Below are 26,132 nucleotides of genomic sequence, written 5' to 3'. Positions count from 1 at the left end.
GAAGCCAGAACAGCGAGACGGAGCGCTGTTCTGGCTTCTGGGGCAGCCCATGAAGCCTCCGGAGGGCAGCACACACATTTTCCCTTACTTTTTAGGAGGGAAAAGGTGCGTCTTATGGAGCGAAAAATACAGTATGTCTTTCGCACCTGGCTACGGTTAGTAGATCTGCAGGTTCTAGAAAAACACACAAATCCTGCAAGTCAAACTCGTATGGCAGGGGCAGTTGCAAAGTAAATGGGGTCAGAACAGCCTTTGCATACCTGAATGCCCTTCAGGTGTTTAGGACTACAGTTACAATCAGTCACAGCCAGCATAGGGCAGCATGCTGGCAAAGGCTGGGTGTGAGCTGTGTCCCAGTTCTTTGTGGGATAACTTGCACAGGATTGGTTGGGGAGTACCTTGTCCCTTATGACCTGTATCAAGGCCCTGTGCAACCACATTCAGAATAAAATTGTCTATTTACACACGTGTGCCTTGTTTTCATAATTTGTTCTTTTTAAAATTACTATTTTTTAATATAAACTTCACATTGCAATAAGTTAAATAAATCAAAAAGTGAAGACAGATGTTGGTTTTTTTTAAAAAAATTGCCATTGCAGAAAATACAGGAAGATTTGGCTACAAGTTGTAGAACAGTGTTTTATAAGTTTGGATCAAAACATACATAAAAGGATAATGTTCATAATTGTTATACAGAGAGGTTTTATTTTTGCACAGTTCAGAAATGTAAATACACCTGTTTTGGTTTCATTGCACCTCCAGCAATGTGTGTTTGGATTGTCTTCACATTTCTGACTTCTGTTTTTAACCAGATTTTTCTTGGGCAGCCGTTCTGTACTTACCTGCATTCTTGGAAACACAACAGGAACCTCACTTTCCCCTCGCTCTTGTCAATATAACTTACTGTGCCCTTAAGCAAAAAGGCACATGTTTTGTCTAAGGCTTCTTCACCTTAATAAAACAGCACAAAGAAACTTAAGACAGGTTTTTACTGCCCAAAGCCAAATACCACTGCATCATAGGGGTGTAGTAAAATGCCACAAAACAAATCCACATGCATCAAAAGGGCATGTAAGGCTGCAGTCTTATACACAATTAACCTGAGCACAATATCTATGGGGCACCACATAACACTACCTCTGCCCTAAATGGGAGCCTATGCAGTTGGGCTACCTCTGGTACTAATAACACTGGTACATTCTATTTACCCCCCACCCCAAGCTCCTGTAGGGACAACACAAATAATAAAGAGCAGCGCTTGCTCTTTGCAGTATGCATGATGCCCAAGCATGTGGAACAGGGTGCCACTGGGACCCAAACAACCCCCTCCCCTGCCAAAATTATTATGGGAAGAAGTGTCCTTTTGTAGCCGTTTACCTTCCCGCCGGAGCGGTACCTATTTATCTACTTGCACTTTGACGTGCTTTCAAACTGCTAGGTTGGCAGGAGCTGGGACAGAGCAACGGGAGCTCACCCCGTCACGGGGATTCGAACCACCGACCTTCTGATCGGCAACCCACAACACCACCCGCGTCCATCAGTGAAGTTAGTCGTTACTGAACCAGCAGAATGTTTCTGCAGCATAATAAACACCAGGTTCTGTAGTTGGGGGTGACCAGCAGAGGGCAGTAGCTGATCAAAACACAGGACCCTCGCTCTCTCCAGTCCCATGGGCGAATACAAGCACCATATAAAATCTTGAAGATACAAACAAACAAACAGGAAAACACTGGTGCAAACTAGTGGCTCAAAAGGGGCCTATACAGAGCAGGGAATTATGGAGGTAAAGAAAAGGGATGGAGGAGATATGCATTTGGTGCCAAGTGTCCCAACTCATCTTTGGGTTTGCTTCTAGGGGAGAATGAATGTTGCAACAGATAAACCCTTTCCTAAGGGTTTTTTGCCTCTGACTCAGCCATGGGAAGCTGCCTATCAAGACAGATCATTAGGCCATCTAGTTCACTACTGTCTACACTGGCAGGCAGTGACTCCCCAGGATTTCAGGCAGGGGTCTCGCCCAGCCCTAACTGGAGATTGAAACTGGGACATTCTGCATGCTAAGATGTGCTCTACCACTGACCCACAGCCCTTGCCATATACAAAATCAAACTCTCTGCCCATCTAGCCCAGTACTTTCTACTCTTGACTGGCAGCAGCCCTCCAGGTTCTTGGCAGATGCCTTTCACAGCACCTGATCTTTTAAATGGAAGATGCCATTGGTTCTAGCGCCACCTACTGTTGGCCCTCCCTACCTTCTGCTTTACCAGTCCCAATGGGGACCAGCCACCGCTGGAAGAGAATTATAACCCTGCATACACAAAACAAAGCAAAATCAAGGCTGTGCACTATGAAAATCTGCAAAACACCCCCTTCCACACCAGATACACAAGAGCAGTGGGGAGACAAAGCAGAAAATGTCCTGGAAACACAAGTTTCAGGCATCTCCCAGTAAGGATGGGAAGTAAACAAACAACAACAATAAATAAACCCAGGGCTTTCAAACGTCCAATGTTACATTCTTGGTCCGTGTGTGCAATTGCTGGACAACCAGCACAGCTGCTTTTCAGAGGTTTTTGCTGCTTCTCATCAGTTACAGAAATAGCTTTTTCCTGGTGAAGGCTGTTCCCAGGAGAGTCAGAAGTCTGCCATAAACTCACAGCGGTCGTTCAGCTCAATGGTCGTGTAATTCTGAGGCCGTCTGGGGAGGAGGGGAAACACACACAGACACCAGAGGAAATAAGTTAAAGGAAAGTGGCATGACTTTTATTTGTTTAATCGGACGGGGAAGCGACGCAAAGCAACCGTTAATTGCATTGCTTCGCGTACAGTGCTTTCATTATTGCAAACCAGAACATTTTGTAACAAGGCTATGCATTTAGAAAAATACTTCCCTGGTTTTTGCTTACAGAGTCTGAACACACTGTAGATTCCAAACGGGTGGGGATGGCAGTAGAGCATGGAATTTATTCTTAGAATCAGAAAACTGTAGAGTTAGAAGGGACTCAAAGAGTAATCTAATCCAGCCCCCTGCAACTCAGGGTCTTGTTCCTGAATTGTAGAACAGGACCAACTCCATGTAGGAAGGGGGCCTAATAAGCACCCCTATGTCAGCACAGATCCAAATATCAGCAGGCAGCCCTTTTTCCCTCCTGTTTATTTATGGCTGGAAGTGGGGGCAGATGGGTGGGCTTGCTGCTAAAGAAGGATGCCACTGATGTTAGCTCAATGGCAGAGCACCTGCCTTGCATGCAAAAGGTCCCAGGTTCAATCCCTGGCATCTCCAGGTAAGACTAGGAGAGAGCACTGCTTGAAACCCTGGAGAGCTGCTGCCATCATTGCAGAGACAATACTGAGTTAGATGGAGTCGATAGAAGGCAGCTTCCCATGTTTGTCTGATGAGCATCAGGCAGCCACCTATATGTTGTGGGACCACAACTCCCATCATCACCCCTGGCCTTTGGCCATCCTAGTTAGGGCTGATGGGAGCTGGAGTCCAGCTACATCTGGAGAACACCACATTGGCAACCTCTGCATTCCCCATTTGGGCACAAAAATCACGATGTCTGTTGCATGCACCAAAAGCAGCAGGGTGGGGGGATGTGTCAGGAGGGGCTGCTTTGCAGCTGCTTAAGGGTGGTGCCTGCTGATGCTGAACTTGAGGCAAGGACCAAGGCTGAGCAAGAGAATGAGAGCGTTGCGGTGGAGAATTGGGGAAGTCAGTTCATTGCACAAGAGCATCAAATCCACTTTAGTTGCACAACCTGCATTTGCCGGTATGTGATTTGAATCCACCCCAAAGCAGCAGCAATCTGGAAGCATCTCCAATGGGATGCCAATGGGAGGATTTTACTGTTGCTATTTGCCATGCAGATGCATCTATTTTCCCCCACACTTGCATCCCCACCCCCCGGTTGATAGCAGAGGAGGAAAGTGTTAAACCTTCCCTCCAGCAGCATTGTGGTCCCTATTTGTAACAACACAGAGAGTTGAACCCAATGTTAGTCCTACTCAGAGTAGACCCATTAAAAATGGTTATTTATTATAACCCCCCCTTCATCCTAAGGTCCCAGGGCGGGTTACAACATTAAAACACAAGATTAAAAACAGTCTAAAACAAGTTCCAAACATAAAAAAGAAAGTGGCTTCTAAAACTATACACCTCAAGTGTCAAAAGCCGGGGGTAAAGAGATGCCTTGTCAGCATTCACCAGAAGCTGCACAATGAAGGTGCCAGACACACCTCTGTGGGGAGGGAGTTCCACAGCTTAGGGGCCACCACAAAGAAGGCCCTCTCCTGCACTACCGTCCCCTCACCTGAGAGGGTCTGTAGGGAAGGAGGTGGTCCTTCAGATATGTGAGGCCTGAGTCATTTAGTCATTAAGACATAGTCCACTTATTATCATTAATTTCAATGGGCCGACTCTGAGGAGGACTTAGTTGGATACACCCCAGAGCTTCAATTTCTTTAAAGACAAATGGACACCTGATATCACTTCAAGCATTGGATTTAAAGTAATGTAGAGTTAGTCCCTTATACCCAGAAAGTTTTAAAGCATTTCATTTCCTGAAACAGGCTGAGTAGAGTCTACTCAGTCTGAAAAACCCTGCTGTAGACAGACAAAATAAAGCAACACAGCAAAAACACACACACAAAGGGGTGGAGGAAACGGGAACTTGAGTTCTGGGGAAGCTTGTTGAAAAGCCCCTTTGGGTTTTTTAGTTTAGTTAAAACGTTTTAAGCAGCTACTGCAACATGCTTGAATTTCCAAGTGAGGAAGCGGAAAGTTGCATGAAGCAAAATGGGGTTGGGGGAGGACCATTAGGACGGATTCTGCGTAATGCACACAAACTTCCCTTGTAAATTTACACAAAGAGAACCCTACCACAAAGGAGTGTGACATTATAACTAACTGAGGCTAACACGTTTGTTAGGGGAACTGTAAAACAAACACACTCTACTCCTGAGGAATTAGTTTGTAACAGAGTACATGGAGAACACAGAGTGCTTTGTTTCACGTTTTTAAGCAAAACATGTTAGGCTTAATAAATTACAATTTGTTGCACTGAAGATCTGAGGAACTCTTCTTGTTCCTTCTTAGCTGATTCTTCTTTTTGTCCCTCCTTTTCTTTCACAAACAGCTAGGCAATGGCTGCCTCTGGATGGCCATATCTCAGCTTAATAAAGCAAGACAGGAATAAGCTTTGTGCCCTTGCATTCAAGAGACCTCCTGTTTTCTCTGAACCAAGAAACTATGGTTACCACCTTCAGAACAAGCCAGGATCTTAGATTAACTTCTAACCATGGTTTAAACACCTGGCTTGCTCTGAAGCTAGGAACCATTGTTTCCTGAAGAATCAGGAAACAATGGCCAGTTGGAGACTTCTGCATTGCATTCAGGTGTGCCACAAAGGAACGAGAGAAAAGGCTTATTCAGATCATTAGACATTAACATAGTAGGTCTAATGTAAATTTATCTTTGCTAATTTTTTTTACTGCTTTTATACAGCAACTCCACTTTCTGGATGGCTCACTAAGCAAAAAATGAAAATGAAAATTGTAATGCAACATTAAAATATAGCATAAAATGATAAGAACTAAAACATATTGGAAAGCAATTTTAAATTATTTTTTTAATTGAGCCTGCCTCAATTTCATGGCTTTCCGGTGCCAGGAAGAACGAGTGCCAATTACCCTCTTTTACAGTCCGTAATTCACCTTTCTAGGTGGTCTCTAGTTGGGTGACAGATTAAGAACTGTGCCTTTGCCACACATCTCCCAAGCACCAGGAGAGCAGACGGGTAGGGGGGCTGTGTATGGCAGAGTAAGAACTGCAGTGGAGTTTCAATCTGGTTTGTTAGACCCTCCAAAATATGCAGGGGGCTCAGGCAAAGGCTGGCACACAAACCAGAAAGCAGAACTGCCGTTGCTCCTTACCTTTTGATGCAATAGAAAGCTGTTCCAGCTAACAGCAGTACAAGAAAGATGGACCCCACAACAATGAGAGCAATCTCCCAGGCTTGAAATGAAGCTAAGAGGGGAAAAGAAAAGGAGGGGGAATAATTATTATCAGTCTGTCTTGGTGAGCTCCCTACAGCTTTGGAGAAAGCTTTCTAGAGACATGTTCAATTTCAGGCATCTCATTAGAGCACCGCTGCCAAAAACAGTGCAGACACTACTGCCTCCGCTAAAAAATGTATTTATTAATGGTTTTTAAACAATAAAGCAATTCAAACCCAACATAATCTTTACCTTTATGTATGTAAAGATATACATATAAATTTATATATTTAATATATTTTCCTGCTGCACCACAATGATCACTAAGCAATACGACCTACAAGGTGACTTTACATCCTCATTGTCATTTGGTGCATGCAGGTAGGAGGGAATCTACGCAGAATAGATGTTATTCTTTCCAAAGTATGCAATGAGGATAAACTGTTCATCTATGTATCTTCCCACCCACCCATCTCCGCCTCCCAGGATGACATTTGGAATGTTTTGATTGTTTTGTATTAGTTAGCTTGTTTTAATGTTCTGTCAGTATTATTGAATTTTAAAGTCAAACAAAATAATTTGGGCGCCTCTCGTGTCGCCACTTCCTCGCAGCCATTTGGGCCATTTCCCCATCCGCTCACCCTCAGACCTCTGCGCTGTTTTCCCCAGAGATGCACATGCAGCATTCGCTTTGAGGGGCTTTCCGTCCACAGCAAAGGGGTGGGGACTTGTGGAAAAGTGAGAATGCCACTGAACGAGGCGCTGGCGCTGCTCAGGTGACCTGGCCCACACCTGGCCAGAGACTTTCAGGGTGGAATTAAGGCAGGTGAACGTAACCCCTATATGGAAAGACAAAAAAGAGGCGCAGGGGTCTGGTTCAGTTCAGAAGTACCAAAGAGAGAGCGGGGGGGAGGTTATATAGCATCAAACCAAACCTAGGATAGGACTGCAACAGAAAGACAAGGTTGTGCGAAAGAGGTCTACAGATACAGTGGTACCTTGGGTTACATATGCTTCAGGTTACATTCGCTTCAGGTTACAGACTCCGCTAACCCAGAAATAGTACCTCGGGTTCAGAACTTTGCTTCAGGATGAGAACAGAAATCGCGGGGCAGGAGCGCAACGGCAGCGGGAGGCCCCATTAGCTAAAGTGGTGCTTCAGGTTAAGAACAGTTTCAGGTTAAGAACGGACCTCTGGAACGTATTAAGTTCTTAACCCGAGGTACCACTGTATACATAAACATTAAGTTCCTTTGCCCCTGCTTCACTCCTTTTACCTTCACTCTTCAGATTTTTTATTTATTTATTTTTACACCTTTCTTCTAAGGAGTTTTATTTTTATCTTCACCATTTTTACCCTCACAACAACACTGGGAAGTAGGTTAAACTGAGAGATGTTGGGTTGGCTCAAAATCACCTAGTGAGTGTCATGGCTGAGTGGGGATTCCAACCCTGGTCTCCCATGTCCTAGTCAAGCATTACACCACACTAGCTCTCAATATTTCCTGTTTCAGTAAGTTGCATGCTGTATTAGATGTGAGTTGCTGTTGTTACTTCCCACTTCCCCTCCACCAAAGAGCTCAAGGTAGCATACACAGCTCTCTCTTTCTCTCAGTTTTATCTTCACAACAACCCTGTGAGGTAGGCTAGGCTGCGAGACAGTCGCTGACTGAAGATAATTAAGCTAGCTTCATTGCTGAGGGGATTTGGACCCTGGTCTCCCAGGCCCTAGTCCAACACTCTAACCACAACTTTACACTGGCTCCAGGTGACCCGTATACCTGCCTCCATTGTAAATGCTGATTTTGTCTGCAGTTTCCTCACAATTCTGATGGGCTGTCCGCTTTTTTTGATCTGTTTAAAGCGCTATTTGTACAACCGGAGCTGCATCTGCACCATACATTTAAAGCATTTGAACTGCTTCCCCCCCTCCAAGCATTCTGGGAATTGTAGTTTGCTAAGGGTGCAAAGCATTGTTAGGCGACCCTGAAATACCGAAGCTGAAAAGAGCAGCATAAAACGCTTCAGGCCAGCAAACCAAATCACAAAATCAAATGTATCACAATTCTTTTAAATAAATAAATAAATAAATACATACATACATACATACATACATACATACATACCAATTTAAAGTAGCAGTATCAATTTAAAATCCATCCGACTTTCTTTACCCAAAGGTAGATTTAAATACAAAAGTCTATTAAGCCTCCTCGAAAAGAAAGCAGGGAGGAAAACAAAAACACCTCTCAAAGGAGATATGTGAAAATTATTTATACAAGGGAAGGGGAACCGTTGGCCCTCCAGAGGTTGCTGAACTATAACTCCCATAAGCCCCAGCAAGCAGGACCAGGGATGATGGGAGTTGAAGTTCATCTGGAGGGCTAAGGGTTCCCCACACCTGACTCATATAAACTTTGTGAGCTGCAACAAGACTGTACCAACCCAACAGCTGTCTGCACTAGGCAGCTAACAAATCTTAAGTTCCTATGAAAGATGGATGGCGTTTTGACACAGACCGTGCAGGTAGCATTGACAGATGCCACAGAAGCAGCTCTCCTCCATAGATCTCACTAATGCTTGCTGGAGACTTGCCAACATCTGTGGGTTCTGAGGCCACATGGAACAATCTGCCAGGAGGAGGAGGAGGAATTAAGAGATATTGAGCCAATCCCCTTTGCAACAACATGGTTCATGCAAAACACACAGCAGAGAGGGCCAATGCTCTTTTCTTTACTTTTCTTTAAAAAAAACAATTTTTAAAACAAATATTTATTTATTAAACGTTTCTAAGGTACAAATTAAAAATTAAACAAATGCAAAGGGTGTGTTATGAACATAACAGACGCAGGACAGCTCAATACAGCAGTCTTAACATTTCCCTCCCCCTTTATGTTTTCTTTACAGGGTTTCTTTACAAAGTTTTTAATTCATCGTCACAACCACCCTGCGAGGTGGGTTAGGCTGAGAGGTAACAACTGGCCCAAGGTCACCCAGTAAGCTTCATGGTTGAGTGGTGATTTGAACCCTCATCCCCCATGCCCTAGTGTGACACTGTGGCCACACTGGCTCTCCAGAATATACTGCCTGTTTTTTAGTTTGAAGGTAAGCAGCATCCTAAATCACCTTTCCACTCTCACAAGAAAAAGAAGATAAGCTTCTCTTACTGGGGGTCAGCAGGCAGAATTCAAGATTCAGGAAGAGAGATTCCTGTGGGCAGTGATTCTCCGAGGCAGGAGTGGGGTCAGAGACTGCATAGATTTTGTCGCAGGAGGGACAGCGACTCAAGGACAGCGGTCTGCAAAAGAAACAGAAAATCAATGAGAGTTCCCCATGGGATTTCAAAAACATATACATTTATTTCAACTTGGCATCAATTTATTGCATATGTTAAAGAAAAACAACATAATCAACAACCTTCCCCCTTCTACTTCATAAAATCATAGATCTGTAGATTTCGAAGGGACCTCGAGGGACATCTAGTCCAACCCCCTGCAATGCAGGAATCAAAGCTAAAGAATCCCTGACATATGGCCATACAACCTCTGCTTGTTATTTGAATCCATTGGTTCGGATCCTACCTTCTGGAGCAGCAGGAAACAAGCTTGGCCCATCTCCTGTGTGACAGCCCTTCCCATACTGAAGATGGCTACCATACCACCTCTCATTCTTCTCTTCTCCAGGCAAAGCATATCAAACTCCCTTGGTTTCCAGACACTTTATCATCTTGGTTAGCTTCCTCTGTACCCTTTGCCGCTTGTCAATATCCTTCTTTAACTGCGGTGCCCAGAACTGGACACATAAATAAGTCACCTGGAAGTGAACCTAGCTTCCTTTTCCATGAAAAGTGACTTCTTGTTACATGCCAACCAGAGGCCAGGCGTTGGAACAAACATTCAGGAATTGTGGAAAAGGAAATGAACTCTGGCTGTGCAGGGGGAGGGTAGGACTGCCTGCAAGCCTGAGGATTTGTGTGGGGTCCTTTCTGCTGCTGCATGTAGTGGTAAACCATAGTTTAGCATTACGTGTGGGAACACAGCCATACTCTCTCCTCTTGTCCTTCTTTAAGTCTGTCTCTCTCCAAGTCCATAATTCCTCTCTGTGATCAGCGCCTCCTTTTGGCTCTTTATTGTTAAGAGGTAAAGCTAACTTCATATGCTAACCAATTGGAGGTCCCATAGATAGCTTGATGAAGTCACAACAGGATGCAGCCAATTACATTTTGATATACAGTGGTACTTCTGGTTACATACTTAATTCGTTCCAGAGGTCCATTCTTAACCTGAAACCGTTCTTAACCTGAGGTACCACTTTAGCTAATGGGGCCTCCCACTGCCGCCGCCGTGTGATTTCTGTTCTCATCCTGAGATAAAGTTCTTAACCTGAGGCTCTACTTCCGGGTTAGCGGAGTCTGTAAACCGAAGTGTTTTTAACCCGAGGTGTTTGTAACCCAAGGTACCACTGTATAATAATGTCAGAAAGCAAGTTCTGAATAATGACTTGGTAGAGCCTTTTGCCCCTGTTCACAGCCCTTCCCCATAGTCAAAAGAAAGAGAGGACACTTTTAAAAATGTTTTTTTTTAAAGAGCACTCCCAATATTGGGATAGAAATTCAATAAACCAAGAGCTACCTCACCTGCTTCCTTCCCTAGATACAAAGTGGATCGGTTCAGAAAGACGAGGATGAGCTTGGCTTGTACCCATCTCCCATGTATAAACGGCAACATCTTTGAGGTGCTCCTCCATAGTGCCATTCAGAGCATGCCTGGAGAGTGCCACAGAATGGGTCACTTGTTGCAAGGAGGGATTGCTCCAAACAGAGGGCATCACTCGTTGCTCTGGAAACACAGATGGTATAAACACAGTCAAAACCAAGGAATGTGTGAGTCTTCTCCTTCCAGCTTCTTGATAACTGAAGAGTTAGGTGGAGAACCTGTGGCTCTCCAGATGTTGAAAATGGCCTCTACCCATTGGCCAACACGCATCTCTAGCTTGCAAAGTATGCCACCACATCCACACGTGCATGAGAGATGGGAAAGGGCCGTAGTGAAGTGTTCTATCCCTGGCATCTCCTGGTAGGACTGGGAAAAGACTCTTGTCCAAAACCCTGGAGAGCTGTTGCCCGTTAGTGTTGACAATGCTCAGCTAGAGGGACCAACAATCTGACTCAATACAGTCAAATCTCAGTTCCCGAACGCTTCCATTTTGGAACATTTTAGCTCCCGAACGCTGAAAACCTGGAAGTGTTCTGGTTTCCAAACGTTTTTTGGAAGCCAAACGTCTGACGCAGCTTCCGCTTGAGTGCAGGAAGCGCCTGCAACCAATTGGAAGCCACGCCTCGGTTGTCGAATTTTGGAAGTCGAACGGGCTTCTGGAACAGAAGACGTTCGACAACCAAGGTTTGACTGTATAAGGCAGATTCCTAAGTGTGAGGAAGGCCTCATCTGCCCTCTACATTTAAAGCACCATCGTAGCACTTTACACAGCCACAACTTCCTCCAAAGAATCTTGGGAACTGTAGTTTGTTAAGGGTGCTGAGAAAGGCTAGGAGACCCCCTATTCCCCTCACACAGAGCTGCAACTCCCAGAGCGGCTTAACAATAAATTACCCCTCTTAAGGAACTCTGTGAGGGAAATAGGGGTCCCCTAACAACTCTCAGCACTCTTAACAAACTACAGTTCCCAGGATTCTCTGGAAGGAAGCCATGGCTGCTAAAGTGGTACAATGCTGCCTTAAATATATAGCGCAGATGGGCCCAATGTCTCTCACACAGCAGGGGAGTTTGTTAACAACATTGCCCAGTAGGGTGAATGGTATGGATCTTTCTGTGCAATCCACACTTCCTGTGCAATTCACATGCGCTCCTCTACAGCCCGAGATTGCAACCTGGTAAATCAGCTGCCAAGCTTTTGGGTTGAATGTGATAAAGGGGCCCATTAAGCTTTTCAATTTGTGGAAGCTGAGCAGAAAAAGGTTATCTGTGTGTGAACTATGGATGGGGTAGAAATTCAATTTTTGTTTACATTTTATTGAGAAGCCATCTAATTTGCATTTCTCAAATAAATATGCAAACCAAAACACACTTGTCTTCCGGAAACCCACACTTCTCCAATTTTTGCAATATATTCTTGTAAAGTGTGGACAGTTTTCAGCAACTTAGGGGAAAGCGTGCATAAAAATGACTATAGTAGTGAAAACATACAAAAATGAATTATGGGAAACTGATTAGGGGGAAAATGTACATTAGTTAAAATTGCATTGAATAACGTGCTTATTAGGAGGTATCTTCACTAAAACGTGGCTGAATTAAAATTTGCAGATTGCTTCAGAAATGTGGAGAAATGAATTTAAGGTTGGGGGAAAAATGAGAAAGCAACAGACGCTTGGACTGACAAATTCATCCATCCCTAGGGTCAATGGCATACCGTGAGGCGTGATAGTCTTGGACTGTCCTTCTGGCAAGATGAGGAACAAACCATTGCTTCCAAATGTGCCCTGCAGATGAATAGTGCTGTATGGTATGGCATTGTGCCCGGAAAAGAACATCAAGGTGTACCCTTTCAAGCTGACACCAGGATTCCCTTTCAGCTCAATGAATCGGTACAGAATGGTGTGGTTGGCCATGCCCAGTTCATTGATTACGACTGAGTGGTTCTGGGGCGTTTCCTCTGTGGAATTTGAGACAGGAGGTGGGCAAGCATTTTCCTGGGAAGGAGTCATTTCTGTCACCTGCAGGAGAAACCCACAAAGACTTGCTAGGCCTGAAATATTACATATTCTAATTACATTTCTAACCTCTGTGCATTTGGTTTTAAAACAGACTAGGGTTGTAAGTTGCTTTTGGAAAGGAAAAGCGACTGATACATTGAATAAATGATAATTAAAGAATAAGTCAAGGTGTAGAGCAGGGCTTCCCAATCTGTGGTCCATGAGCGTCATTCATTCATAGAGAAAAGGGCTTATTGATGGCTATTGGGTAGTTAGAGGCAGCAATGTTTCTGAATACCAGCTGCTGGAAACCAGAGGAGGGAAGAGTGTTATTGTGCTTGAATCTTGTTCGTTGGTGTCCCACAGGTATCTGGTTGGCCACTGTGAAGACAGGATGTCAGACTAAATGGGCCATTGGCCTGATCCAACATTCTTTTCTTGTGTTCTTATGCTAGGTGGCCTATGGCATATCCATATTAAACACTCATATTGGTTTTTTTAAAATTGCATTTTAATTGCTTCTTTTATTTCTTATATTGTATTACTCTCTGAATTACAGGGAATTCAAACTGTCATACAATCAAATACAATATCAGAAAGAAAAGAAGCAATAAAAATACAATAAAAATCATGTTGGATCTAGAACATCATTTTACAATTGCTGCAATGGGCAGAAAAATCACTAAGTGGTCTACCAAGATGATAATAAAGTGGTGTGTGGAGAAACAAGTTTGGAAAACACAGCTGTAGGGGTAAAGTATCTTGGAAGTCATGAATGATGGGAGTCGCAGTCCAACAACATCTGGAGGGCAGTACACTGGCTACCCCTGGGTTTCGGGTGATGGGCTATGACCGGAGAAACACAGGTTCAAATGTCCACTCAACAATGAAGCTCACTGGACAACTTTGGCTTGTGGGGAGGATAAAATGGGGGGGGGGGGTTAAGGCATATTTGCTGTCTTAAGCTTGCTGGAGGAAAGAAGGGAGTCTACAGCTAAGGTTTCTCATGCAAAATATCCCAAAGTTTAACCCCCAACATTTCCAGGTTGGGCTGGAAAACATTCCTGTCTAAAAGAGACAGCACTTGCCAGTCACTGCCAACCAGTGAAGAGCAGCCTTTGACAACCTGGTGCCTTCCAGATGTTTGGGATTTGGCTCAGGCCGACAAGAACGGTAGCCCAAAACATCTGGAGGGCACCAGGTTGGCAAAGGCTGGTGCAGAGTCCACCCTGCTGCCAACAACACTGAACTAGAGAGAGCAATGGGACATGTCAGCTTCCAGCGTTACACCTCAGGGCTCTTTCTGGCCAAAGCCAGCACCCTGCCACTTACCTGGAAGCTGCTGTGGTCTCTCGGCCGCAGGCTGTAACATCGGCTGAGGGACTCGTCTTGGCTGCTGTGAGAATCGTCTTCAAGCAGGACCCTCTGGCCTGGGGCAAGAACAGCAAGCAGCTTGTCGGCGTTGTCTGAGCCCCGGGCCTTGTAGACGAGGGCATCCACCAGCCCCACATTGGTTAGGGGCATGTTCATTTTGTAGGTGGCGTTGGGATTGCTGCGGTAGAGAGCCACAGCGTCCAGTCCATTCTGGATGGTATTGTCAGGCAGGACAATCTGGGGCTTGGGGGTCACCCCAGTGCTACCCACCAGGAAGTAGCCCCGCTCGTCGGTCCTGTAGCCCGACAGGTTTATCACCTTGTAAGCCAAGTTGTTCTTCCCATTGTAAAGCACAAGCCAGTAGCCCTGGAGAGCAAACGGTGCTTCCCCGGGGTAGAAGAGCTCGATGTATTCAGTGTCCTCTCGGCCTCCCGGGTTGTCTGAATTCACTTCGTTGATAAGCAGCTCAGTCAAGGGAGTTGCTTTGGTTGTCCTTTCTGGCACGACCACTTTAAAGAGCAAAGTCACATCACACTGAACATGTAGAGGTTTGTTTTTTTTAAGAGAAGTAGCAGGATCATGCCAGCCCCACCCCCCCTTTGCTGGTTTCTGGACCACAACAAATGCCTGACGATTCCAATCCTTGGGGTTTGGCCCTGTTTTTTCCAATCCTTGGGGTTTGGCCCTGTTTTTTCGAAGGGGACTCTGTTTTCACCATCAGAGGCCATTCTCCAAGTGCTTTCTCTGAGAAAGGTTAGGAGGATGGCAACACTAGAAATGGCCTCCTTGGTGGCGGCTCCCTGTTTATGGAATGTTCCCCGCAGGAAAATAGGCCTGGCACTATAATTGTCTGGTTTCAGACACCAGGCTGAATCATTACTGTTAACCCAGGCCTTTGTTATTAATTGGGAGCGTAGTGAGGTATGGGTTTTTGACCTGCTTTAGCACTCATATTTTAGTGGGGGTTTTCCATTTATACATTTGGTGGGGGGAGGTGAGCATGTTTAGATATTGTGTTTTATTGTTGTTTCCTACAGGGTTTAAATGATTTTTAATGCTGTTAGGTCACTCTGGGGCATTCCTACCTGTGTGAAAAGCAACAAATAAATAAAATAAACAAGCAGCCTTACAGCTGGCATTGCTCAGGAATTCTAAGAAACCAAAAACCAGTTATTAAAACCAGTGCAGTTTTGAAAGAGTCAGTCCGCCATCTTGATTCAAAATGGCGTCCAACTGCATCCAAACAGACAAAAAGCTGCTCCTCAATCGCAGCAACCATCATACCAAAATCCCAAAATATATAGTAGATAAAAAATTGCAGCTAAAATAAGGAGGGAAATACACTCTTCACACAATTTAAAAAGATATTTTCCTTTGCGGGGAATTACCCCTTTCAAAGCTGAACCCTAGGAAAGCCTGGCTTTCCCTAATGCATCATTGCCCAGCCGTACAGCACCCATGTGTCTGGTGTTTCATCATTACCTGGAGTACCTGGAGGCCCATCTGTCATGTTAGCATCTCTCAAGCAAGCCTTCACCGTCGTTCCGTTCCATTTCCCAAAGTGCAGCACCTCCTTGCTCTCAATGAGAAGCGAGAAGGCCTTCAGCAGGCTGCTGAGTTGCTCTGTCGACCTGGCAGTCAGGAAAGCAGTGAAAACCAGTTGTGGGCCCTGACAGGCTACAGTAGGATCTGAGGAGAAAAGAAAACCAAAAATGGAAATAACCTTCAAGCTACAGCCCTGTATTTCCACAATGTCCTCGGAACTTTCTAAAACCGGTACATCTTCATTCAGGACTTGCCTAATGGGACTGCACTCCACAATGGTGGAGCCACCACCAAAAGGGCTAGGCTAATATCAGAATGGGATCCAGAATTGTGGGGCCACCACCACAAATGCCGTGTTCTGTGTGCTCAATAGCCTAAGTACTTTGGGAGGCTGGTGCCTCAAGAGGGCTTCAGAAGTAGATCTTAAGGTACAGGCAGGCTGGTATGAATGAGACAGTCCTTAACAATATAAGAAGGGCCTGCTGGTTCAGGCCAAGGGCCCATCTAGTCCAGCATCCTGTTCTCACAGCAGTCAACCAGATTCCTGTGGGAAACCAGCAAGCAGGATTCAAGCCCAAGATCACTCTCTCCTCCTGTGGTTTCCAGTAACAAACATTCAAAAGCATTGCTGCCTCCAACTGTGGAGGCAGGGCATAGCCATAATAATTAGTAGCCATTGATAGCTTTTTCCATCATGAATTTGACTCCTCATGTAGCCGGTCATTTTAAGATGGGTGTATTGATGGCTTCTGTATTCTTAATGTGAGCTGACGAATGTTTTTCACCCTTTTCTTTCTTTCTCCTCTTTTCTTTCTTCATTAAATTTTATTTTTTTAAAAAATACACCCAAAATGTGTACATAGTACACACACGAAAATGCTGCTGAATTTCTGAAAGCACGTCTAAAAAATAAATGAATTGCAAAATGATGAGTAAAGGTGGAGAGTGAACTTAAGATAGTTTCCTGTGAAGAGGGATTTCTTGTAAAACCACTCTGAATAGTGTAGCTCTGTGAGGGGAAAGGGGGTCTCCTAGCAATTCTCAGCACCCTTAAGAAGCCACAGTTCCCATGATTCTTTCAGGGCAGCCATGCCTGTTTAAAGTGGTATCATAGTGCTCTAAATGTATGGTGTGAATGTGGCCCTAACTGAATATACTGTGCGAAGGGGAAATGGTAGCATTGTTAGGGGCCTCCTGGTTTGGGGGCCCTGACAGATGACCAAACTTACCACCCCCTGGAGACAGCCCTGGTTTAACCCTTTGTCCTGCCACTCCCCTCCTCCACTCTTCCCCCTTTAAAATGTTTTTTAAATAATAATAATAATAATAATAATAATAATAATAATTATTATTATTATTATTTAGCTCAAATAGGCCAAAGCCCAGACATATATTACAGGCACTTTACCTTTGAAATAAGCAGGAGATACTCCACAGTTGCATCGTTTATCCAGGGCTTGGGACAAAAACATCTGTACCTTGCTTTTCTCCAGGGACTCTTCCTGACAATCTTAGGAAACACAAGACAACGTTGCAGCATGGGACAGATACACATATGTGTAAGATGCAGCGATTAAAAACTGATAGCACGGTTGCAAAGCTAAGCAGGGTCCAGTACTGTTTCAAACTGGATGGGAGACCACATGTTCAGATTCTTGCATTGCAGGGAGTTTGACTAGATGACCCTCGAGAGTCCCTTCCAACTCAACAATTCTATGACTCTGTGATTAGCTTTTCCTTTTTCGACATATACAGTGGTACCTCGGGTTAAGTACTTAATTCGTTCTGGAGGTCCGTTCTTAACCTGAAACTGTTCTTAACCTGAAGCACCACTTTAGCTAATGGGGCCTCCTGCTGCCACCGTGCTGCCGGAGCACGATTTCTGTTCTCATCCTGAAGCAAAGTTCTTAACCTGGGGTACTATTTCTGGGTTAGCGGAGTCTGTAACCAGAAGCATATGTAACCCAAGGTACCACTGTACTGTATGTTTAAAGGGTTGTATCCAGTGGAGGCAAACGAGACACTGCCCCACCAACCAGTCTGCCTCTCCCTGCCTGCCTTGTTCTTGCAACCTGCCTGTCAGCCTCCTTCTCCTTCCTCTCACTGTTGCCTCTTACAGAACTCAGAGGGAATAAAGATGGCTGCAGAACTAGAATTTGTTGGCTCTTTCATTGGCTCTGGCGCCAGCCACCTACTTTTGGGCTCCCAACTTCCTTTTGCAAATATCCAGGCAACCAGCTTTATTCATTTCTTCTTGTGAATGTACCGTCCCATGCCACCCTTGGTTTGCTTTAGTTTTCATGGGTTTGTCTCATGAAGTTCTACTTTGTTATTTGGGTTATATGGATAAAATTCAATGAAATTATTGGAGGGAGGGTGTGTTCCAGTTCCACAGATGGAAGCAGTTAAGATCAAAGCATACATAGCCCTTCTCTCCCCCCCCCTTTACAACCACCCATTTTACTTTACAACAACCCTGAAGAGAGGCCTTTTGTGTAGCTTAGGCTGAGATGGTGGCCAGCTCAAGGTCGATGAGGGAGTTCATCACCTGAGTGGGGATTTGAATGTGAATCTCCCCAGTCCATAGTCTGAGACTCTAACCGCTGGACCATTCTGCCTTTCTGGCACAGAAATATGGGTTCTTAAACCACAGAGCCTGGGGCTTGCCGATCAGAAGGTCAGCGGTTCGAATCCCCGCGACGGGGTGAGCTCCCAGTGTTCGGTCCCTGCTCCTGCCAACCTAGCAGTTTGAAAGCACGTCAAAGTGCAAGTAGATAAATAGGTACCGCTCCGGCGGGAAGGTAAACGGTGTTTCCGTGCACTGCTCTGGTTCACCAGAAGCAGCTTAGTCATGCTGGCCACATGACCCAGAAGCTGTACGCTGGCTCCCTCAGCCAATAAAGCGAGATGAGTGCCGCACCCCAGAGTCGGCCACGACTGGACCTGATGGCCAGGGGTCCCTTTACCTTTTTCTTTTTAATCAATGCTAACATCTGCACCAAGATCCTTGCGGCTTTAAAACAACAACACCAACGCTGTCAACCTGGAGGCTGTCTAACTTCTAGAGTTACTGAATATTATGTTCAGTTGATTGATGTTGTACATATATGTGTGCATGCTTATTAATGAAATACCTGTTCTAAATTACTACAATGAATTTGGGACTTCATACAGAAGACAACAAAAAAACTGATCAATGTTGTACATGTATACATACTTGCCTATTAATAAGATATCTATTGGGAATTACTACATTGAATTTGGATTTTCATATGGAAGACAACACAGTCAGGAGGGCATAGTTTGGGGGGGGGGTTTGTGGGCCAAATAAGGACACCAACTGATTCAGGCTAGAAATTCCTAACCCCTACCATACAGGCATTACGCTAAGATCCCAAAGTGACTGACCTGCACTGCTTTGATTGATCTGGAGGCTGCAGCACCCACCTGCAACTTGAAGGCAGAAGGAAATGGTTTGCCCAAAGCGTCTCTTGGGACAGTCATTGAATTGCCCAGGCGTGGGCTTGCCGAGAGCATAAACGGAGGGATCCCGGGCAACGGAACAACAGACACAGCGGTTCACAGATGTATCATTTTGCTGGGACCTGGTGGAGATTAACAGGGTGAGAAGCTGAGTGACTAATCTTACGCTATAGACTGGGGCCTAAATCATTTAATGCTTTAAACACTAGTGTGAGCACCTTAAATTGGGCCTGGAAAGAATTGGCAACCAATAGATAGTTGTCTCAAACTAAGCCCTATACAGTTACTGTTAAATTCTACTGAATTTAAGCAGCTTAAGTTAGTTGCATCCACAAATTTCAATGGGTCTACTCTAAGGAGGTCAAGCATTAGATACAACCCAAAGTAAATAGATCACTTCATGCAAGATGTCCCTCGCTTCCATGTTTCTAGCTGTGCTGACTTGCCACGCTTGGGCTCCTTTGGGACTAACTCCAGCTACAAAAGCTGAGGCTGTTGAACAGATTCTTTGGCTGGAGTATTGTTCACGGGAGGTTGAGAGAGCTTGTTGCTGTTAGTTTTAGATCTTATGATTTACGTGGAAATTGTTTCCATTTGGTTATGTACTTTTTGATGCGTTTTATTTATTGTTTATGACATGTTTGTAATTATGTAAATCTTGTCATGTTGTAAGCTGCCTCGAACATAGTTTCAACTATGGAAAGGCGGCTTACAAATAAAATGTTGATGATGATGATGATATAGTTCTGAACGTTTCTTGATTTTATAGTTTTGTCTTTGAGGGGGTTTTCTTACAATCCAGTGGTGCATAAATTTATGAAATAAATAATATAAATTCAATAACTAAAATAGCTGCAGAACATGGAATCTGGCCCTGCGGTGTGGTGGGCTCCCTTATTGGAAAGGAAGGCCACAGAAATTCCCTGCCCTTCTTTTTCTCACCTCTCTCTTGCATGGAAGAGGGGCTTCCCGGGAGTCAAGACATCTTGCAGTTTCAAATCGGCACTTTCAGCTGTAGAGTACACCAAGGCATCCAGGAGGTCTGTTGCTGACACAGCAGCCCCCACAGCAAAGCTGGCAGGGGTCCCTCTGTACAGGGCAACAGCATTGGCACCTGCCCTGAGGAGGGGTCTTCTGGTGTTCTGGGGGAATGGCAGGTCAACTGGAGGTCAAAGGAAGAGAAGAAAAACGAGGGTTTATTCCTATTAAAACAACCTGTTAATCAGCCCAAGGACACACCCACATGGACACACAATGCCATATTGCTAGAGACAGTGCTTAGATTTATCTTGCATTCCATTTGCTTTCCAATGGACTACAACTCCCATCATCACTAGCTAGCAAGACCAGTGGTCATGGGATGATGGGAATTGTAGTCCAAAAACACCTGGAGACCCAAGTTTGGGAAACCCTGGTCTGGACAATACTAAACTAGATGGCCCAATGGCTTGACTTGGTATAAGACATCTTGCTACACATTCCACCCTTGGTATGTGAGAGGATGCCAACGCCATGAGCAGCAGCCCAGCCCTACCTGAGGAGTTGAACTGGCCTGGGCCAAGGAGAAGCAGCCCATCAGGGGATGTCTTGCCATGCACCTCCATCACAAAGTAAATCTCTTGGGTGCTCCCCTCAATCAACACCAGTACCAAGCCATCTACTTGAGTTGAAGGACGGCCTTGCAGCTCGACAAACTCAAACTCTCCAGGGGACGACACGATGTTAACCTCGTTGATCAACATGGCCGATTCGTTCAGTTGAGAAAAAGGGATGCAGTGGTTATCCATGGCTGGGGTAGGTGCACCCGCTTGGAAGAACCAATGAGAATCTGTCGCTTGGCATCTCTCCAGTGCCTCATCTGTAGTCCTGAAGAAAGGGTCCTCCAGGAAAGGCTCCACACCTGGGGTCAGAACACGGACCAGCTCATCTGCTCTGTCACTCATTTTAGACTTATGGACCAAAGCATCCACCAGCCCTTCGTTGGTGACAGTCATTCCTTCATGCAGCTTCTTTGCCCCAAAATAGAGTGCAATAGCATCTGGCCCGTTCTGGATTGTGTTGTTAGGCAGGATCACCGATGGCTTCGGAATGACCGTAGAGGACCCCAAGAGGAAGAAGCCTTGGTTATTGGTGGAAAAGCCCCCGAGGTCCTGGACTTTGTAGGCCATATTGCCCTTGCCATTGTAAAAGACCAAGGAGTAGCCATCTAGAGAGGTCTGCTGGCCACTTATGTGATACAACTCCACATACTCCGAGGTGTCGATTCCTGGGTTATCTGCATTGACCTCATTAATGCGGAGCATGTGCTCTGCCTTCTGTTTCTTAGGGTTCTCAGTGAGGCTCAGAGAATCCACCTCATGCAGCAAGAAGCACACACAGAACAGAGATGCCAGTAATAGGCCAGGCCCCATGACTACAGAGGCTACCAGCTCTCCAGGGAGGAGAAGGGTGTGGTCCACTTTCCAAGAGAGCTGAGCAGGATGGAGGAGAAAATGGCAAGAAGAAGTTTGACTCAGTTTGACAGCAGAGCCTCTCAGTCGTGACTAGCTGAAGATGTCATCATCCTGAATCTAAAGGGGAGAGAAAGAGGGAAACACAAAGATGGTGGTGAGGAACACAATGCTTCCCTTTAGTTTTAAATTTTGCAAAAGAAAAAGGTTGTATGCCACTGCCAAGTTAGGTGTTACTTGTCAAGTAAGGTAAAGGTAAAGGGACCCCTGACCATTAGGTCCAGTCGTGGCCGACTCTGGGGTTGCGGCGCTCATCTCGCTTTATTGGCCGAGGGAGCCGGCGTACAGCTTCCAGGTCATGTGGCCAGCATAACTAAGCCGCTTCTGGCAAACCAGAGCAGCACACGGAAACACCGTTTACCTTCCCGGCAGAGCGGTACCTATTTATCTACTTGCACTTTGACGTGCTTTCGAACTGCTAGGTTGGCAGGAACAGGGACTGAGCAACGGGAGCTCACCCCGTTGCGGGGATTCGAACCGCCGACCTTCAAGTCCTAGGCTCTGTGGTTTAACCCACAGTGCCACCCACGTCCCACTACTTGTCAAGTAGGCATGGAAAATTAAATCACTTTCTGTTTCTCTCACTTTTCTCATTCCCCAGATTTCCACATCAGTTTGTGCATCATTATTTTTCTAAAGGTTCTCATGAAAATTAATCATGATTTCAGTCATAGCTGTCAACGTTTCCCTTTTTTAAAAAAAATATTTTATTTAGGATTTTCTTGTTTTACAGAAGTGTAATGCCTCGTATTTTTTTTCCCCATGTAACATTTTTACAAATCCGTTTCATTTGTTGAGGCATTAGGGGGAGAAGAAAAAAAAAAAGGGAAAAGAAAGGGGGTGGAGGGAGGGAAGATGGATGGGGGTGGGGTCAGGTGGTGGTGTTTCTGTTATGCTTAATGTATGTAGAGTTTGGTGTCAGCGTTGTTTGTGTTGTTCACTTGTGTTCCTTTGGTGGTGAGAGAGTTTGGGGTTGGCCTAGGGTGTGATTGTTTGTTTGTGATTGGCTGTGGTGATCTTTGTTTTCGTGTGTGAGTGGGGTGGGTGGGTGTTTTGGATCAGGTTAGCCATATTGATTTGTATGCTGTTGGTGGATTATTGTCATTGTCTTGTTGGGCTGTGTATGTGATAAAGGGGAGCCATACCGGGGTGAAGGTGTCTTCTTCTGTTTGTCCCCATGTCAGTTTCAGTTTATTAGTTAATTTTTCTAGTAGGGCTGTTTCCCATACTATTTGATACCATTGGTCCATGCTTACTCCTGACAGGTCTCTCCAGTGTAACGTTTCCCTTTTTTTAAAGGGAAATTCCCTCATTCCGAATAGGATTCCTCACAAGAAAAGGGTAAAGTTGACAGCTATGGATTTCAGTACGGATTTCCTGTAATGTGCAGATTTTTGTGCCATTTTCTCTAACATCCACACTTCTGCAAATCAATTACCTCTAATAGAATATGTTTGACAACAACTGGAGACCCAGGGTTGGAGAACATTTCCCTAGTATGTGGAACTTTGTACATTACTTGTGGCTGGAGAACTGCATTGTAAAATTTGGGAGAGCGCAAATTTTGAAGGATAGTTGTTTTTGTTTTGCCTATGTCAGAAAGTACAAATATTGTAAGCTCACTTTCAAATGCCTAACTGAATCGAATCCACACACACACACACACACCAACCACTGCTACTTCACGTTAGGCATCATTGCCTAACACCACAATCAAAAATGATCTGATGCAGCAGTCATGAAAGGTGCTACGTTGGAAAATGCAACATATATGGAAAATATCTCCACCAAATGGAACATAAAAAGTGAGCCCTGTAAAGGGAGCTTAGTGAAACCTTCAAGTCAAAGGTTCACTATGACAGTGTGTTTTACATTGAAAAGGGGTGTTCCATCAGCCACACTGAACCACAAACAACTGAAGAGGCATGACAGCTTGGCTCTGACAGCTGTTGACCTTTTTATTAAGAGCTGATCTTAATCTAATTAAGCCTTTTCTTTTTTTAAGAGAGAAAGCGTTTGGGAAAGAAAGGAACATGTTTATGTGCTGTGCTTCAAATCACTCTTCTCACTTTGTCCATTGTGGGTAACACAACCCACTGAATATTTTGGAAACTTGTAATCACAAAGGGTACATATCCCCTAGCACCTATAAAACCAAAATTAAAAATACTTCAGATTTTCCTGCATGCCCAGGTTTTTGCACATGTAAGCCTAGAGGTTCTGTAATGTTATATAACAAGGCTAGAAAGCTGCCTTGCATGAGCTACTAATAAGGAAATACACAACTTTGATTTTACTCCTGCCTTGGGCTAGCTCTTCTCTCTCTACCGCTCCTTCCAAAACTGGGATAATTATATTGACCTACCTTACAAGGTTGTTGTAAGGGTTACAAAATCATATTCTTTATTTAAAAGCATTTACATACCACTTAGTATTTCCAAAATCTCTAAGCGGTGCACAGTGTAAAAAATAAACAATATGTCATTAAAACAAAAGCAAAAAGAAAACCTAAAAATCAGTATAACAGTATAGTATAACTGTATAACTGTATAGGCAAAAAAAAGGTAAAGGACCCCTGGACGGTTAAGTCCAGTCAAAGGTGACTATGGGGTGTGGCGCTCATCTCGCTTCAGGCCAAGCAAGTCAATGATTGTCCAAAGACAGCTTTCCAGGTCATGTGGCCAGCATGACTAAACCGCTTCTGGCACAACAGAACACCATGACGGAAACCAGAGCGCACGGAAACGCCATTTACCTTCCCGCCACAGGGGTACCTATTTATCTATTGCACTGGTGTGCTTTCAAACTGCTAGGTTGGCAGAAGTTGCGACAGGAGCTCACCCTGTCGCACAGATTTGAATCACTGACCTTCCGATCAGCAAGTCCAAGAGGCTTAGTGGTTTAGACCACAGTGTCACCCGCAACCCTTATAACAGCATATAGAACACATATAAGCACATAAAACAAAACAAACCCCCTCCAGAGAATTCAAATGCATAAAACACGGTCCAGTCTTGTGGGTTTGGGAAAGCCTGGGCAAAAAGATACATTTCCCAAAGACATCTGAAATAAGTGATGACTGCTGCTTCACATATGAGAGGGGAAGACATTCCCAGGGGTGGGGCCCCAAGTAGAAATACCCTAGATAATCTAAGCTATTTTATAAAATGCTGCCCATGCTGAAAAGATGCTGTCTAGAGTATCAAAATGCAAAACTGTAACCAGTGGAGATATTCTTTTGCTTCTCTGACCGGCAGGGAAGATAAATAGTAGAAAAATCATTGGCAGTGGGACAATTTCAGTTAGCACTAAGCCAGGACAGTTAAGCAGCTAAGAGGGTCAAACTAGGACTGGTAAGAGCCAGGTTCCAATTCTCCCCCAGCCATGGAAATCATTGGGTCAGCCTTGGGCCAGTCACATCTCTCAGCTAAGATGTGTCAAACAGGGTATGAATCTGCCCCTAATGAAGCCGTGCCGATGTGAACAAATGGTGGAAGGTTGGGAGGTGGGAAAGAACCGGCAAGGTATGAAGGTGAGGAACAACTTCACTGAGCTCTAAGGCCCTAACGTGAGCACACAGCCTGTTAATGCAGTTTTAAAACATTCAGTGAGCTGGACATAGTTCCCATTAAAATCAATGCGAAAAAAGTCAGCTATCTACCTCAGGCAAGCCGCACGGATTTTCAGAAGTTCAACGAACTTCCAAGTGGCTCTGATCCGCTCCTCCGGTTTTTTCCCAGCAAAGAGAGGTTTTTACACATCCAAGTAAAGCGGTTTTGTTTTTCTCTCGGCCTGAGTTGAGAAACTGGGTTGTGTGGTTTTGCAACGCCAGGCAACCCACGAGAAGCTGCCCACCCCAAATCTGGACAAATTTCACGACTCCCTCTCCTCACTTACCTCCTCGAGGAGGGGGACCCAATCCTCTCCGCAACCCGACCCGATTCATTCAAGGCTTGCAAAAGCGCGATCAGATTTCAAGCAACACTTTTTTCTGTCTTTCTTTTCAAAAATCGCACCTATCCCCCACCCTGCGCGCTTTGCAAGAGGAAACACGACGCTTGCAAAAAAGCGTCTCTCTCTCTCTCTCTCTCTCTCTCTCTCTTTACGAAAAACGGGGCGAAACGAAAGAAGACTCTACTGTATATACTTTTTGGGGTGGGGAGGGGACGTGAACCAATATGTTGCGGTTCTCGCTGGATCCTCCTCTGACTTTATAAACACGCGGTTCTCTTCTCGCGCTTACTCATTCGCCAGCCACTCAGCCCCAGTCTAGCTTTGCAAAATCGCCCATCTCTTAGATCCCGGTCAGTCCTCCTCTCCCCTTGCAAAAGAGGACTTTTCTCATCCAAATGAACCAAGAAAAGGGGACAGGATTGGGGAGGGGGTCGGGAGCCTAACAGTGGCTTCTCCAGTCTCCTCCCCTTTCCTTCTGTAAGTTGATCAGGATGTCTAATTCACTCCAGGAGGAAAGGTTTGTGGATTTTAAGGGATAGTGATCCGTTTTGAGGACACGC

General features: G+C 44.9%; 1 protein-coding gene across 3 annotated transcripts; it reads right to left on the bottom strand.

The window, feature by feature from the left end:
• Positions 1-1,373: 1,373 nt before the first annotated feature.
• On the bottom strand, positions 1,374-25,990 carry LOC128401540 (uncharacterized). 3 transcript variants are annotated; one of them, XM_053364707.1, is made up of 14 exons: positions 25,516-25,989; positions 20,643-21,678; positions 20,051-20,270; positions 19,073-19,230; positions 17,034-17,135; positions 15,563-15,769; positions 14,039-14,589; positions 12,424-12,727; positions 10,634-10,835; positions 9,165-9,295; positions 8,517-8,627; positions 6,639-6,836; positions 5,935-6,028; positions 1,374-2,698 (listed from the first exon to the last, which is right to left on the bottom strand). In XM_053364707.1, exons 2-14 carry the CDS (start codon positions 21,517-21,519, stop codon positions 2,635-2,637), a joined length of 3,219 nt encoding a protein of 1,072 aa, XP_053220682.1. In that variant the 5' UTR covers positions 21,520-21,678; positions 25,516-25,989; the 3' UTR covers positions 1,374-2,634. The 3 variants fall into 3 exon arrangements, with proteins under 3 accessions (XP_053220682.1, XP_053220683.1, XP_053220684.1); XM_053364708.1 differs by having other exon boundaries at positions 15,572-15,769; XM_053364709.1 differs by lacking the exon at positions 6,639-6,836 and having other exon boundaries at positions 25,516-25,990.
• Positions 25,991-26,132: the final 142 nt, after the last annotated feature.

The sequence above is a fragment of the Podarcis raffonei genome, chromosome 14, assembly GCF_027172205.1.
Source record: "Podarcis raffonei isolate rPodRaf1 chromosome 14, rPodRaf1.pri, whole genome shotgun sequence".
Classification (NCBI taxonomy): domain Eukaryota; kingdom Metazoa; phylum Chordata; class Lepidosauria; order Squamata; family Lacertidae; genus Podarcis; species Podarcis raffonei.
The sequence above is the reverse complement of the archived record's forward strand: the minus strand, read 5'-3'. Positions and strand labels throughout refer to the sequence as shown.